Below are 13,004 nucleotides of genomic sequence, written 5' to 3' on the forward strand. Positions count from 1 at the left end.
TGGAGAGGCCCTTTCTGCCCTTGCTGCCTTTCTTGCAGAGTAAACATAGAGTTCACGAGCAGCCCAGTTCCTAGCCCTCAGGGAACACTGTAGCTGAGGCTTCAAGGGAAGAAATGGCCATAAATTATTTAAGCAAACGGGGAGTTTTATAGAAGTGCTCGATTGAACAGGCTAGAACTCAGCTTTGCTCCCACCTTTTATCTCCCCAGTGAAAAGCCTGAAGTGTCTCTGACCCTGGGTAAAGGCTGGGCCTCTGGCAAGTTTGGGGCTTTGAAGAATGTTCTGGTGGTTGTCAGCCTTGTTGGCATGTTAAAAACCACCTGGGGAGCTGTAAAACCCCAATGCCCAGGCTGCACCCCAACAAGGTGACATCAGAACCTCTGGGCTGGGGCCCAGGCCATAGCCTTGAAAGCTTCCCTGGGGGCTCCAGTATGTGGGTTAGACCAGTGTCCAGCTAGGGTGGGTGTGAGGGCTTCAGACAGATCAGCTGGGCACACCCGGGGTCACGGAGGAGGGGCAGCAAGAAGAACAGGGAGCTTCTGTCCCTGCGGCCTCCTCCAGGCAGGTGCGCTGGGTGCCTGGCCTTAGTTAGCCCCTTCTCGCAGATGATGAAACTGAGGCTCTGAAAGGCCCAGGGTCACCCGGCAACACGGCAGAGCCAAGACGCAAACACGGTCTCGCTGACTCTGGATCCAGGGCCCCTGCCTCTGCTCACCAGCTGGCGAATTGCTGGGGAGCCTGGCTGGCCCGAAGGCCCTCTCAGAAGTGCGCAGATGGGGTGCCCTCCAGGAGGTAGAGGAAGGAACCGTCAGTGCCAGGCGCTTAGCCAGCGTCTTTGAGTAGCTTCATAACCATCCCAGGAATTATTATTCCCGTTTTACAGTTGAGGAAAGGGAGTCTTCAGCAAAGGGAAGTAACTTGCCCAAAGTCACCCAACTCTCAAATTGCAGAGCTGGGATTCAAACTCAGCTCTCTACTATGTCTCTTGCTATAATTTTAGCCTTTTTACCAGTCGGTTGCCCGACCGTGCTATCTTGTGTTTTGCTAAGGGTTTTAGAAAGGCTTGGGGCTTTTGTTTTTTACCTTTGCGTTTGCTTGTCTAAATTATATCCTCAAAGAGAGACTGGCCTATCATTTCCTCTTTACCACAACTACTTAGCCTGGGGTTAACCCCAAATAGAAATAACCAGTGGGAGACAGTCTTGAAGGTACAGGTTTCCAGCTACAGTGTGAAGCTTCCTGGGATCTCCCGGGATGTCTGTGTCCTCTCCCCAGTGCTGGCAGTGATAACTGAACCAGATTTCTGTGCCCGGGACTAGCCCTGCCACCCCTCCCGCACCAGCACCCTTAGCGACGCAGAGCAGCTACCGTGGACCCAGCTCTGCCCAGGAGCCAGGGCCCGGCCCGGACGCGGCAGCCCTGCAGGCTGCCTCCGTGCTCCTCCCCACAGGGAGCAGATGCCTTGGCGCGCCAGTCGCTTCATCAGAGCTTCCCCATCTGCTGCTCAGTGAGGGTCCTGCAGGTAGCCCACCGGCCTGGGCCTTACAGCAGAGGGCAAAGGACAAGACAGATCGAGGAACGAATGTTGTTTGAGCACCTCCCACATGCCAGGCACTGGCTGGAGGATGGTAGTGGTGGCTTCTGCCGTCACCTGGCACTCAGAGTCCTGGGACAAAGGCAGATGTTCCACAGAAATATATACACATAGGCGCACACAGGTGGGAACGACACCTCGTAGAAAGATAACAGGGTAGCAGCGTAATGGGGCCACAATGGTTTAGACCAAGGAAGAGGCATCCTGGAGGGGCTCAGACGCAGAGCTAGAGGTAGCAGAGCTGGGATGGGATCTTGGGGGAGAAGCAGTAGTTGCCGCAAAGCCCCGAGGCAGGAAGAAAAGGTCTTTGTGGAGGTCACCAGCGCAGAGACCTTCTCTGGCCTCACTCCGCAAAGTAGGACCTCCTCCCCGAGCTTTTTTCTGCCTCGTCCCCTTAATTTGTTTCATTCAGAATGTTGATCACAAATTGGGATTCTCGGGTGTATTTGCCTTTGTTGGGACGTCTCTGTGCCCACGGGTGAGCTCCCTGAGTCCAGGTCCAGACCCATCTTCAGGGCTGTGTTCCCTGCACGGAGCACAGTGCTGGCACCAAGAGGCGCTCACGAAATGTTCACTGGGGGAGGGGGCACAGGAATGAAACGAGGCCTGCGGCGTGGCTGGAGCGGGGACGGGGGCGGGGGCCGACTGGAGAGGAATCATAATAGCCAGCACTTATTGAGCCTCTCTGTGCGAAGAAATATACGCTAAGCTCTGCAGACACATCCCGCTGAATCCTCACAGCCCTGTGAAGTGGTTCATGCTCTCATCCCCATATTATACGTGAGGAAATTGAGGCACAGAGAGAACATAGAACCTGCACAATGTCACACAGCTCGGAACTGGTGGAGGCGGGGTTTGAACCAGAGTCTACATCCGGGAGCCATGTCCGTGGCATCAGGTTAAACCTCAGGGTGTACATCAGGGAGTCTCGGAGGCCCTGCTGGACTTTCGTCTGAGGGCACTTGGAAACCATGGGAGGGCATTAAACAGGCCCAAGACGCAGTCAGGACCAGTACGTACAGAGTGCACCCCACCGCCCGCCCACCCCAGAGGATAGACGGGAGGGCAAGAGTGGAGGCAGAGGCTTGGCCAGGGCCCCAGAGGCTCCGCCCTGGATTAGGACCCATGGAGTCCAGCCTTGCAGCTGTGTGGGTGGCTGCCGCCATCACCTCAGTCTCCACGGCTCCCAAGGGACTAACGGCAGGCAGTCAGGGGCGCGATGGCCTGACACCTACACCCCCCCAACATCCTGGGAGTCTTTCCCAACAGCATCACCTCTTGGGGGACCAGGGGAGGGCTCTGAAAGCCCCTTGCCACCAAAAGGAGCAGCCATTGGGTAATGGAAGGAGCCGGGCTTGCGCATCGGGGGGTCCTTGTCTGGACCGTGGTGTGGTGGGTGACCTGGGACACGCCACTCAACCCCTGTGTCTAGGGAGAGCAGTACAGCCCATGTGCCTGGCTTTTTGTGAGCATTAAATGAGGAAGCCTGTGGTAAGGGCCTGTAGAGGGCAGCTGTTACTGTCTATGGTCCTTTTTGAGAATCTGATCAAATATTACTGACCCTCTTCCCATGACAATGCCCTGAAGTGTCACCTACAATTCTAGGGGCACTCTGGACCCCTTCCAGCCCATCCACAGGCCAGCTGGGCTTCAGGTTAAGATTCCCTAACAGAGGATATAATGGAGCTGGATAATAATTTTTAAAGATATTTTTTTCCAAAAATTTTTTGAATGTAGAAGTTTTAAAAGTCTGTGTAAGAGACTGGCCCTGGGGAGCTGCCTTGTGTCCCAGCCCCCCAGCAAGCACCAGGCCTCAGCTGGGTGAGTGGCAGAACCTCCCACCAGCCCCCTCAGGGACCGCCCCCAGCCAAGGCCGGCAGGCCTCCTTTGTCTGGGATGGAGGGCTCGACAGAGCTGCGCTTGCTGCCTCTCCAAAATGTTCACTTTCCGTCCTCTCCCTTCCCTTCTCTGTACCCTCCCACGCCCTTCCTCCCCGCCCAATTCCCACCTTGCTCCCAGGCAATAGAGACCCACTTGCTGAATGTCTCTCCCGGGGGGCTGACCTACATTGCTGAGTGGCGAGGGGGGATTCTGGACCACAAGATGGGGCACCTGGCCTGTTTCTCCGGGGGCATGATCGCCCTCGGCGCTGAGGATGCCAAGGAAGAAAAGAGGGCCCACTACCGGGAGCTCGCAGCCCAGATCACCAAGACGTGCCACGAATCGTACGCCCGCTCAGGTAACCCTGCAAGGGGAAGGGGCTGCAGGAAAGACTGAGGCTAGACGCCAGGAAGAACTGGAAAGACCAGGAGAGTGGCAGTGAGTGAAGGGAACACACGGACTTAGGGAAGCCTCACCTTGGAGGTTACCCGGAATTTGAATGAGGGGTGCGCTATACACACACAGAGACTGTGCCCTCAGTTAGAGGGAACACGGTGCTGTGTTAGCACTTTGTGTGTGCCGGGTGTCATTCAGCACTGGACATACATCATCGCTGACCCTCACAACACAGATGAGGAAACTGAGGCTCAGAGATGACCCGGCCAAGTTCCCATGGGAGGGGCTCAGAGCAGAGGGTCCTCCAGCCCCTGAGGCAGAAACATTGGCTTCCTGAGCCTTTAGCAAATTCCTTCTCCCTGAGCCCCTACCCCTAAACGTATCTCTGCCTTTCCTCCCTGGAACGCTCCCATTCAGAGGGTCTCACCACCTCCTGGCACCACCCCATAATCACCCTCTGATCCAAGACCCCCGGAAAGCTTGAGAGCTTCTGCACCATCCGCGCCAGCACTCACCGCAGCAGCACTGTCAAACGCTAGACTCAGAAGCCACATGAGAGAATGTGAACCCAGCTCCTCATTTTACATGCAGGGAAACTGAGTCAGCCCAGAGTGGGGACCTGGCTTAGCCAAAGCCACACCGTGTATGAGTAGCTAAGCCGGGGCTAGAACCCAGGTCTCCTGATGCCCAGCCCCATCTTGTGTGCTGCCTTTCTAAACAACACCCCTCAGAAAAAGCCCCGGGCCCCCCTGACCCCAGAAGGGGCCCACCGCTCTGAGTTGTAAACCCAGCCTTGGTTGGAGGAGAGGACCTAAGATCTGCAGTAAAAGATCTTGGCTCAAATGCCACTCTGCCGCTCAGCAGCTGGTGGCCTCTGTTTTCTCATCTGTTCGATGGGAACAATAACACAGGTCTCCTGGGCCCCACAGGAAGTGCTTGGCCCACGCCTTCAGCCAGCAGCATGGGAGGCGTTTGTTAGCAGTCCACCGAAAACGTGTCTGTGAGCGCGCCAGTGGAATCCAGAGCTCCTGGAGCTGTTTTCAGGAAGCCAGCAATTCGCAGTGGGTCCTTAAAACCGGTCTTCAATTCCCTTCAAAGAGCTCTGCCAGCACCACAAACAAATAGGAAATCTCAGGAATAATAAAAGCTTGCTATTTGTCGGGGACAATCAGCCCAGACCATAAAAGGCAGTCGCTTAGTAAAGCATGTTGTTACAACCAGCCCGGCTCGTCCACGGATGGCTGCAGCAATCGCTCTTGCCCTCACCCCATTAGCAGCTTGGCGAAACGGCTGTGTTCTGATGGCCAAGAGCAGCTGTGCCATCTGAGAGGATCAGAGGAGCCAGGATCTGCCTAATTCCTCTTCCATGAAGCCCTCCATGAATGAGTAGGCTGTCCTGCAAAGCTCCAATATGTCTCTGAGAAAAAGCAGCCCAGGGCCTCTTGGGGTCCTGAGCCCTAATGGGAGGTGGGGGGCCCACATTAGGACCAGAGCTGGGCCCTCCGCTGACCTGACAGGATATGCAGGCATTAAAGGGAGGATGATCTGACCCACATACCCTAAATTTTGGACCTAAAGAGTCAGACCCAGGGGAGAAAGAGAGAGAGGACAGCCTGGGGAGAGGGCATCAGACAGATCCAGGGTCACATCCCAGCTCGGCCACAACTTGCTGTGTTACCTTGGACAAATTACATAGCCTCTCTGATCCTCAGTTTCCACATGCGCGAGAGGCAGGTACAAGTATCTGCCTTTTACCAAAACAACATTTTTTAAGGATTGCAATAAATGCATGTAAAGCACCCAGCACAGCCCTTGAACTCCTAAATGGTGGCTGCAGTGGTGGCTATAATGGTGGCCATCCAGAAAACAGGAACAGCAGCAAACTGACCGAAACCAAACAATGACAACGAAACCCAGACCTCGTCAGGCCTTCTTTATTCAGCTCTCTCTGCCTGGATACGTGCCTTCCGGGCGAATCTTCCCTCACCTCCACCTCAGCAGTCTCCCAAACTGTCAGCTCTGGAAGGCTGGTTCTGGGACGTGTCAAAAGCAGTTCCCAGAGAAAGGGGGTCTGTGGAGAAGCATCATGGCAATGTTAGCAAATTAAAGGGTCTGGTAAGTCCTGTAGACAGGAGGCTCTCACTCTGTTTAACCCACTGTTCCCCAAATGTGCTTAAAACTCCAACCCCTTCTTGGCCGAGCGCTGGTTAACACCCTGCAGGGCAAATGTTTCACCCAAACGTTTGTCTCCCCGGACTGCCGGGAAGTTCATTTGGATTCTCAGGGTCTAAACTGCAGACGTTTCGAGGCCTAAGGGCGTTGCTTTGGCCAGCCCATGCCAGCCCATCACCAGCCGGCCCCGGCCAGGGCTACCACGCCACTTCCGTCTCTCCTGGGGCACTGGGATCCCGAAGAGCAGGAGGTGGGAGGTCTGACCCAGGCCCCCTGGTTGGTCATTCCTGCAGATACCAAACTGGGGCCCGAAGCCTTCTGGTTTAACTCAGGCAGAGAGGCCGTGGCCACGCAGACGAGCGAGAGCTACTACATCCTGCGGCCCGAGGTGGTGGAGAGTTACATGTACCTGTGGCGGCAGACCCACGACCCCATCTACAGGGAGTGGGGCTGGGAAGTGGTGATGGTGAGTGGCAGGGCGCAGGGGGAGGGTGGTGAACTGGTGGCAGGTGCCCTTGAGAATTCACAGTCCGGGTCCAAACCCAAGAGGAAGGGCAAGCCAGGCTGGCATCTGGCTAAAGTTGAGAGTGCAAAGGGTCAAGGTTTGGTGGCAGAGCCAGGAGTCCCCAGCCGGCCAGGAGCAGGCCAGGAACTCGTGAAGAGTGTTCTGAGTGCCCAATAATGTCAGCAAACTGAGAGGGGCGAACGCAGGGCAGCAGTCAGAGGTGGCCCAGCACACGCGTGGTCACTGCTCTCCGACGCTGAGGCCTGGACAGGTGACTTTAGATTTCTCCTCTCAAACAGGAACGGGCTGCCAGCTCACCTCCCTCCTCTCCCCGAAGCTAGCCCAGCCCTGGGCAGCCCCCTCTCTGGGCTCTGCTCCCCCAATCCCCTTCCTTCTTTGGGGCAGGTATCAAAGGCAGGGTTGGGGATTCCAGAAGGTTCTTGGATGGATGCCAAGCTTTCTCTGCTGTTCTCCCCCGGGCCCACTGCTCTCGGAGGCACAGACTTGGTGGGGAGAGCCACACTCCCAGAGCACGTGCTCAGCTGGGGCGTGGGCCCTGCTCAGGCTCCCTGACATGCTTCATTGGCCAGAATCCCTCTGCTTTCCTGAAGACCCTGGTTCTTGACCTTTGAAAGCCAAGTGTTTTGTGCTCCTGGGCCCCACCCACAGACCCTCAGTGGGTACAACTTGCATTTCTGTACAAAAGGCAGGCACAGCCTCTGGCCCAGGGACTGCATCTCTACAGGGAATCCCTGGGGCGTGCCAAGTCCAGTCCCCAAATCCCAGCCCGCAAACATCACCAGCCCCTTCCCTGACCTCTGTCCACCACTGTGGGTGAGTCTGTCAGGTCAGTCTAGTTCCCCGAGAGGCAGAGAAGCTTCCTCGAAGTTCACACCAGGTGAAGCGCTCAGGCCGGGCAGGGACTAAGTTCTCAGCGTGGGCCCAGGGAGTGTGGTGACGGCAGGAATTCGGCCTGCTGCCCCCACCAATGCTGGGGTCCCCAGCCAAGGGGTGGGAGGGCCTGCCTGTTCGAGAGCTGGGCAGGCGGAATCTTGGGGGGGGTGCCTCTCCTCTCCCCACACCACGGCTGCCTTCCTTTCCTTCAGGCCTTGGAGAAATACTGTCGGACGGAAGCCGGCTTCTCTGGGATCCAAGACGTATACAGTAAGGTTCCCGACCACGACAACAAGCAGCAGACTTTCTTTCTGGCGGAGACACTAAAGTGAGTTGGGGCTCGGCTGGCGTTCTTCCCAGAGGGCAACTGGGCTTTTCTTAGGGAAGGGGGAGGGGGCAGAGGGGAGGGGCAGGGGGCAGCAGTCCCTTCCTTCACCATCAGTCAAGTTCTGCTGTCCCAGGAGGGGGGCCCAAGAGGGACGGAGGCTTGGGGTCCAGGGGCGGGCCTGGGGCCAGGCCAGTTTCTCCACGCAGAGTGAGGCCGGGCTGGACTCCACCCCCCTAAGCATTAGCTATGTGAGAAGTTAACTTCTTTAACCTGTCTCCTCAAGTTACTTAAGTTCTCTGAAACTGTGCCCTTCTGTAAAATGGGCAGAGTAATAACCATGACGGTGTCAAGCCTGGTCACTGCTGCAGTTGTGCTGCTGCGCTGTTCCCCTCCTTTCTTGGGGGGAACGTTGGCCTCCTCGTTTCCGCGCTGTTCCCTAAAGCAGTCCCCTTGTGCTTTAGCTCTTTAGGATGGATTGGATGGTCTGTTCCTTCCATTAAAAACCCCCATGGCTTGGAAACCTGCAGTTCTGGAGTCACGACTCCCTGTGCGTTTTAGCGCCCAGACATCTGCTTGAGTGTCGAGTCTCCTGGTACATAAGGAAGCAGGCCGAGTCCTGGGGTAGCCCTCAGGCCTCCCTGCAAAAAAAAAAGAGAGAATCTAGGCCACACAGGGTCCTCAGAGGGCCAGGTGGGGAAAGCACCTGAGGGAAGCTGGTTGGGGCAGAGGTACAGAGTGGGGGCTGGGGCAGCACCAGGATGAACCGGCTCCGTCTGACCTAGAGCTCAGTGCTCCCCTCGACGTCCACAGCTCCTTCCTGGCGACGAGCCCTCCGGGCAGATTTGGGGTCTCCGACCTCCCTGCGCCCTTGGGCACAAGCCAGTCACAGAGGCCCCTGAGATTCCTTCCCAGTGGGTGCCCCCTTCCCCAGAGCGCTGACAGGCTGTGTCTTGCTCCCCTCCCTGCCGGGGCACAGGTATCTCTATCTTCTGTTCTCTGAAGATGACATGCTCTCGCTGGAAGACTGGGTGTTCAACACGGAGGCCCACCCGCTCCCGGTGAGCCACCCGGACAGCTCTGGCAGGGGCGGGGCCTGACTCCCACCACCCGTCGCCTTGTGCTCCAGGACCACCTTTACGGGATCTGGGGCTGTTCTCAAACGGATTGGAGATGTGGGCCCCTGCCTGGCGGACCCGGCAGATGTGTTGGACGAGCAACTTCTTTTCCTCTGTGAGGAGACAGGACTCGGAGACACAGCGATGTCACACCAGGCCCAGACATTCCTTTCCCCGGAGAATGTCTATGAAACCTGCTCACTTGCCATTCCAGGGCCAAAGCACCGGAGGTTTGCATTGCAGCCTCGTGTATTTGATTCACTTCCTTTCGTTTTGGAGGTTTTTTGGGTTTTGCTTGATTTTGCCTTTTCTCTACAGTTGTGTTTTCTCACAGATTTTAAATATAGTTTTCAAAATCATGTGCTTTCAAAAATGGTGTCCTCCAATAAACTAAACCTTAAAGTGTTTGCACACACACACAAAATCTTGACCCCATTTTCTATAGTTTGAATTCCTTTTGCCCAACGTTTACTCTATGTTCAATTATGTGTCGTTTACCTTATAATTTGAGGAGGGGTTTCCCTTTGATTTGGGCCTAAGTGTTACGAATCACTAGTGCTGTTTTCAGTATTGTAATGGAAAATTCTGTAAAGTTACAATAAAGGAGTTTATTGAATAAGAAATACAATTGGGTTCATCGCACATCAGTGACTCCTGGGGAGACCATTGCAATGCTATCATCAGAAAGAATAATCAACCAGCAGTTGATTTAAGGTATAAAGATGCCAACTTCTAATACCTTCCCTTGAAATGGTCCTAATATATTCAGGAAGGGTGAGGGCAACCCTTTAAATGAAGTTGGATATTTATACTTACATCAAGGCTTGGAAGAGGCCCAGAGAGGAGCAGCAACTTGCCTGAGGTCCCACAGCCAGTAAAGGCAGAGGTGAAACCCCTAGGGTTTGCTCACCACCCCAGTCCAGCGTTCATCTATTCCATCATTCAGCAGATGCTTGGTGAGTGCCTGCAGGGGACCAGACGTGGGAGCGCAGCTGTGAGTGGGACAGTCATAAGCCCCGCCCTCAGGGAGCATACAGCCAAGCAGGGACACACAGACCATGAAGGAGAATGACTGCAAGTTACGTGAAGTGCTCCAAAGGAGACAAGCAGGCCGAGGCACTAATGTCCGGACCTGCCTTAGAGGGTCAAGGAGAGCCTCTCTGAGCAGATGACCTTCAAGCTGAGAGCTGGAAGGTAAGACTCTCCCACAGATCCACTCTCCTCCTGACCGTCACCCCTGGGAGGAGGCCGTTCTGCAGGGCAAGGAGGTCAGGCCCCAACACTGAGGAGAGAGCTTCTCCTCCCCCACCCTCACCCCTCTGCAGCGTGTCCACACAGCTGACTTCACAGGACAATACCGAGTCCTTTCCCAGGCTCAGCTACTTCATGTTGGCTGTTAGTGAACTTGAGTAGCCCCTGGGGTGTTGGGGCCCTGGGCCAGGTGACCTGGCTTTAAACCCTCACTGTGGGAACCTGGGCAGGTCACCTGTCTCCCTGAGCCGCTCTTTTCCATCAGGCAGAGAGCAGACCCTCCACCTCACAAGGTTCTCCTAAGTGGGATGCCGCTGGTGCCCTGGAGCTGTGGGAAGTGCTGCTTCCTTGTTCTGGAGACTCAGATGCTGCCGGCATGTTCTTAAGCAGTAGTTAGAGCTACAGGGAAGCTGTGGCTATAGCAGGATCCCACGCATTTGGTAAATAAGTTGCTGCCTGAACCCAGAAAACCACTTCACTCCTGACAGGCACCAAGATAGTATGGCTCCAGTGACCTGCTAGGGCCCATTTTTTAAAAAGCAAAACACAAAATTGATTACACAGATATTATAGAAAGGTTAGAAAGCTTATCTTTATGACAAGCTGAAAGAAAAATCATTCACCTTCCTACCCTCCAGAATAAATACTGTTACATTTTCTTCTAGATATTTCTCTATGAAGGGACAGAGTATATTCTGCAAACATGGTGTCAACTGTGGCATCCTGTTTTGTTATAATCTGCTCTGCACCAAATGCTATATTATGAACATCTTTCCACGTCAACATACATTTATCTCATTGCTGTACCTGGTGGGTAGTGTTCCATCATGGGCTGTATCACACTTTCTGGATCTGAGCCCCAATTGTTGGGCATTTGGGTTTGTGTCAGTTTAGATTTTTAGCTACAAACAATAGAAACCAACTCTAACTTAAGCAAAAAAAAAGAATTAAAATGCCTTGGAGTGGCTCATGGTAGCTCAGGAGAGTGAACAGCCAGACATCAAGAAGGACTAGGCAGGGCTTCCCTGGTGGCACAGTGGTTGAGAGTCCGCCTGCCGATGCAGGGGACACGGGTTCGTGCCCCGGTCCGGGAAGATCCCACATGCCGCGAAGCGGCTGGGCCCATGAGCCATGGCCGCTGAGCCTGTGCGTCCGGAGCCTGTGCTCTGCAACGGGAGAGGCCACAACAGTGAGAGGCCCACGTACCACAAAAAAAACCCAAAAAGAAAACAAACAAAAAAAACAAACAAACAAGGAAGGACGAGGAAGAGGATTTGAGTTGGCCAGGGATCCAGTTTGCAAGAACCAGGAGGCAGCCTCCCCAAGCACCACCACCAGGACGGGTGAATCCAGATGTTCGCTCCAGATGCTACTGTGTCTCTTTTCAAGGACCTGAGCTTCCAAATGGTCTGGCCTGGGTCACGTGCCTCCAGCCAAAGGGAGGGCGAGGCATCTTGACTGATAGGCCCACCGAGACCCCATGTAATGGGCAAAAGGCTGTTCCCTGCAGAAAAAAATGAGGCTTGCTACCAAAATAACAGACCTGCCTGCTGGCAGAGCAAAAACAGCAGGACTGTTCGCAGGCGTGACTTTAATTTTTTTCAGCATTATAAGAGAGTTATGAAGGCATACTGGACCCGTTCCATTTTCCCCGGTCCAACTCCTTGGAGTCAGTCCCTGGAATGTCTCTCCAGGGCAGAGCCACTTAGCAGTTCCCCAAGACCCCAGGCTTCCCCGCTGGGCCTGTGTCGCTGTCCCCGCTCCTCCCCACAGCATTCTTGTCTTCTGCGTTATCGCTGGGAGCAAGCTGTAAAAATGAATATTTTAAAATTCATCCTCCAGGAAAGCCCTTGCAGGTGGCGAAATACCATCCTTTGGGCAACTTAACTCCATTCCGGGGATAAAAATAAGTAAGACCCAAGGCAGACTGAGAGGAGAGAGGAATTAAGGGATGAGTCATCCTCAGTGAAGGAGGCTCAGGAACCATTCCCAGAGCAGACCCCTCCATCCCCAGCCGGGGTGGGGTGGGGAGGCCAGCGTGCTGCCGGTCTCACTTTAAGCCTCGTCTTTGCCTTTGCTGCAGACGGAACCACCTTTTTCACCTGTTTTCTTCATGGATGGGCTTGATGCTGGTTCCTTCCCAGAAAGCTTCACTAGCACCTGGCTTTAGGCACTGGGGCCTGCGGGGCATCACGTCCCTGGGAAGGGGGGGACACAGCCCTTTGCAAGACGCCTCCCTTTAAAGGACTGTGTGTTTGTTCAGACTGGCTTTATACACTGCATTGTGTCTTTGGCAATTTGCAAAGTTCAAAAGCCAAACGCGTTGGTAAGAAAGGCAAAAATAGAAAATCTGTTTTTAAAGGCAGCATCCCTAAGACCCAGGATGTGAGTCTTAGTTCTGTTCTCTTTACTTTGGAGAGGTGACCCCATCATGGTTTAAGCAGGTGCTAGCTGTAGGGAACGGGCCAGCTCCTGCATAGGGAGCTAGCCTTGGAAGCATGCTGACTGACCACGTGGCACAGAGATGCTCAGCCCTCTGACTCATGCTTAATCACACACTACTGGGGGGACAGGTTGCAGATGCTATTTTTTGTATCTAAAAATATCTGATTGGTTTCCTATATTTGGGACAATATTTTGATCCCACTCAGCCTGTCTCTTAAGTCAGAGCTTCTCAAACTTGAATGTGCACCTGAATCACCTGGGGGTCTTATTAAAACGCAGGTTCTTATTCAGTGGGTCTGGCATGGAGCGTTTCTAACAAGCTCCCAGGAGATGCTGCTGCTGCCGGTCCTTGAACCACACTTTGAGTAGCACGGCCTCAGTGAATGGCCACTCCTTTAGTTTCTGCCCTTTAAGTGCATCCCT

The 13,004-nt window shown here is 54.5% G+C and overlaps 1 protein-coding gene across 1 annotated transcript in view; it reads left to right on the forward strand.

Annotated features, from left to right (window-relative positions):
• Nucleotides 1-9,503, forward strand: part of MAN1C1 (mannosidase alpha class 1C member 1) — a 132,265-nt gene extending 122,762 nt beyond the window's left edge. Inside the window, exons 9-12 of the mRNA XM_060016671.2 lie at nucleotides 3,614-3,833; nucleotides 6,337-6,509; nucleotides 7,655-7,770; nucleotides 8,747-9,503. Coding sequence (XP_059872654.1) covers nucleotides 3,614-3,833; nucleotides 6,337-6,509; nucleotides 7,655-7,770; nucleotides 8,747-8,867 — 630 coding nt within the window. The 3' untranslated portion in view covers nucleotides 8,868-9,503. The remainder of the gene's footprint in view (nucleotides 1-3,613; nucleotides 3,834-6,336; nucleotides 6,510-7,654; nucleotides 7,771-8,746) is intronic.
• Nucleotides 9,504-13,004: the final 3,501 nt, after the last annotated feature.

This window comes from Delphinus delphis, chromosome 1 (genome assembly GCF_949987515.2).
Source record: "Delphinus delphis chromosome 1, mDelDel1.2, whole genome shotgun sequence".
NCBI classification, from domain to species: Eukaryota; Metazoa; Chordata; class Mammalia; order Artiodactyla; family Delphinidae; genus Delphinus; species Delphinus delphis.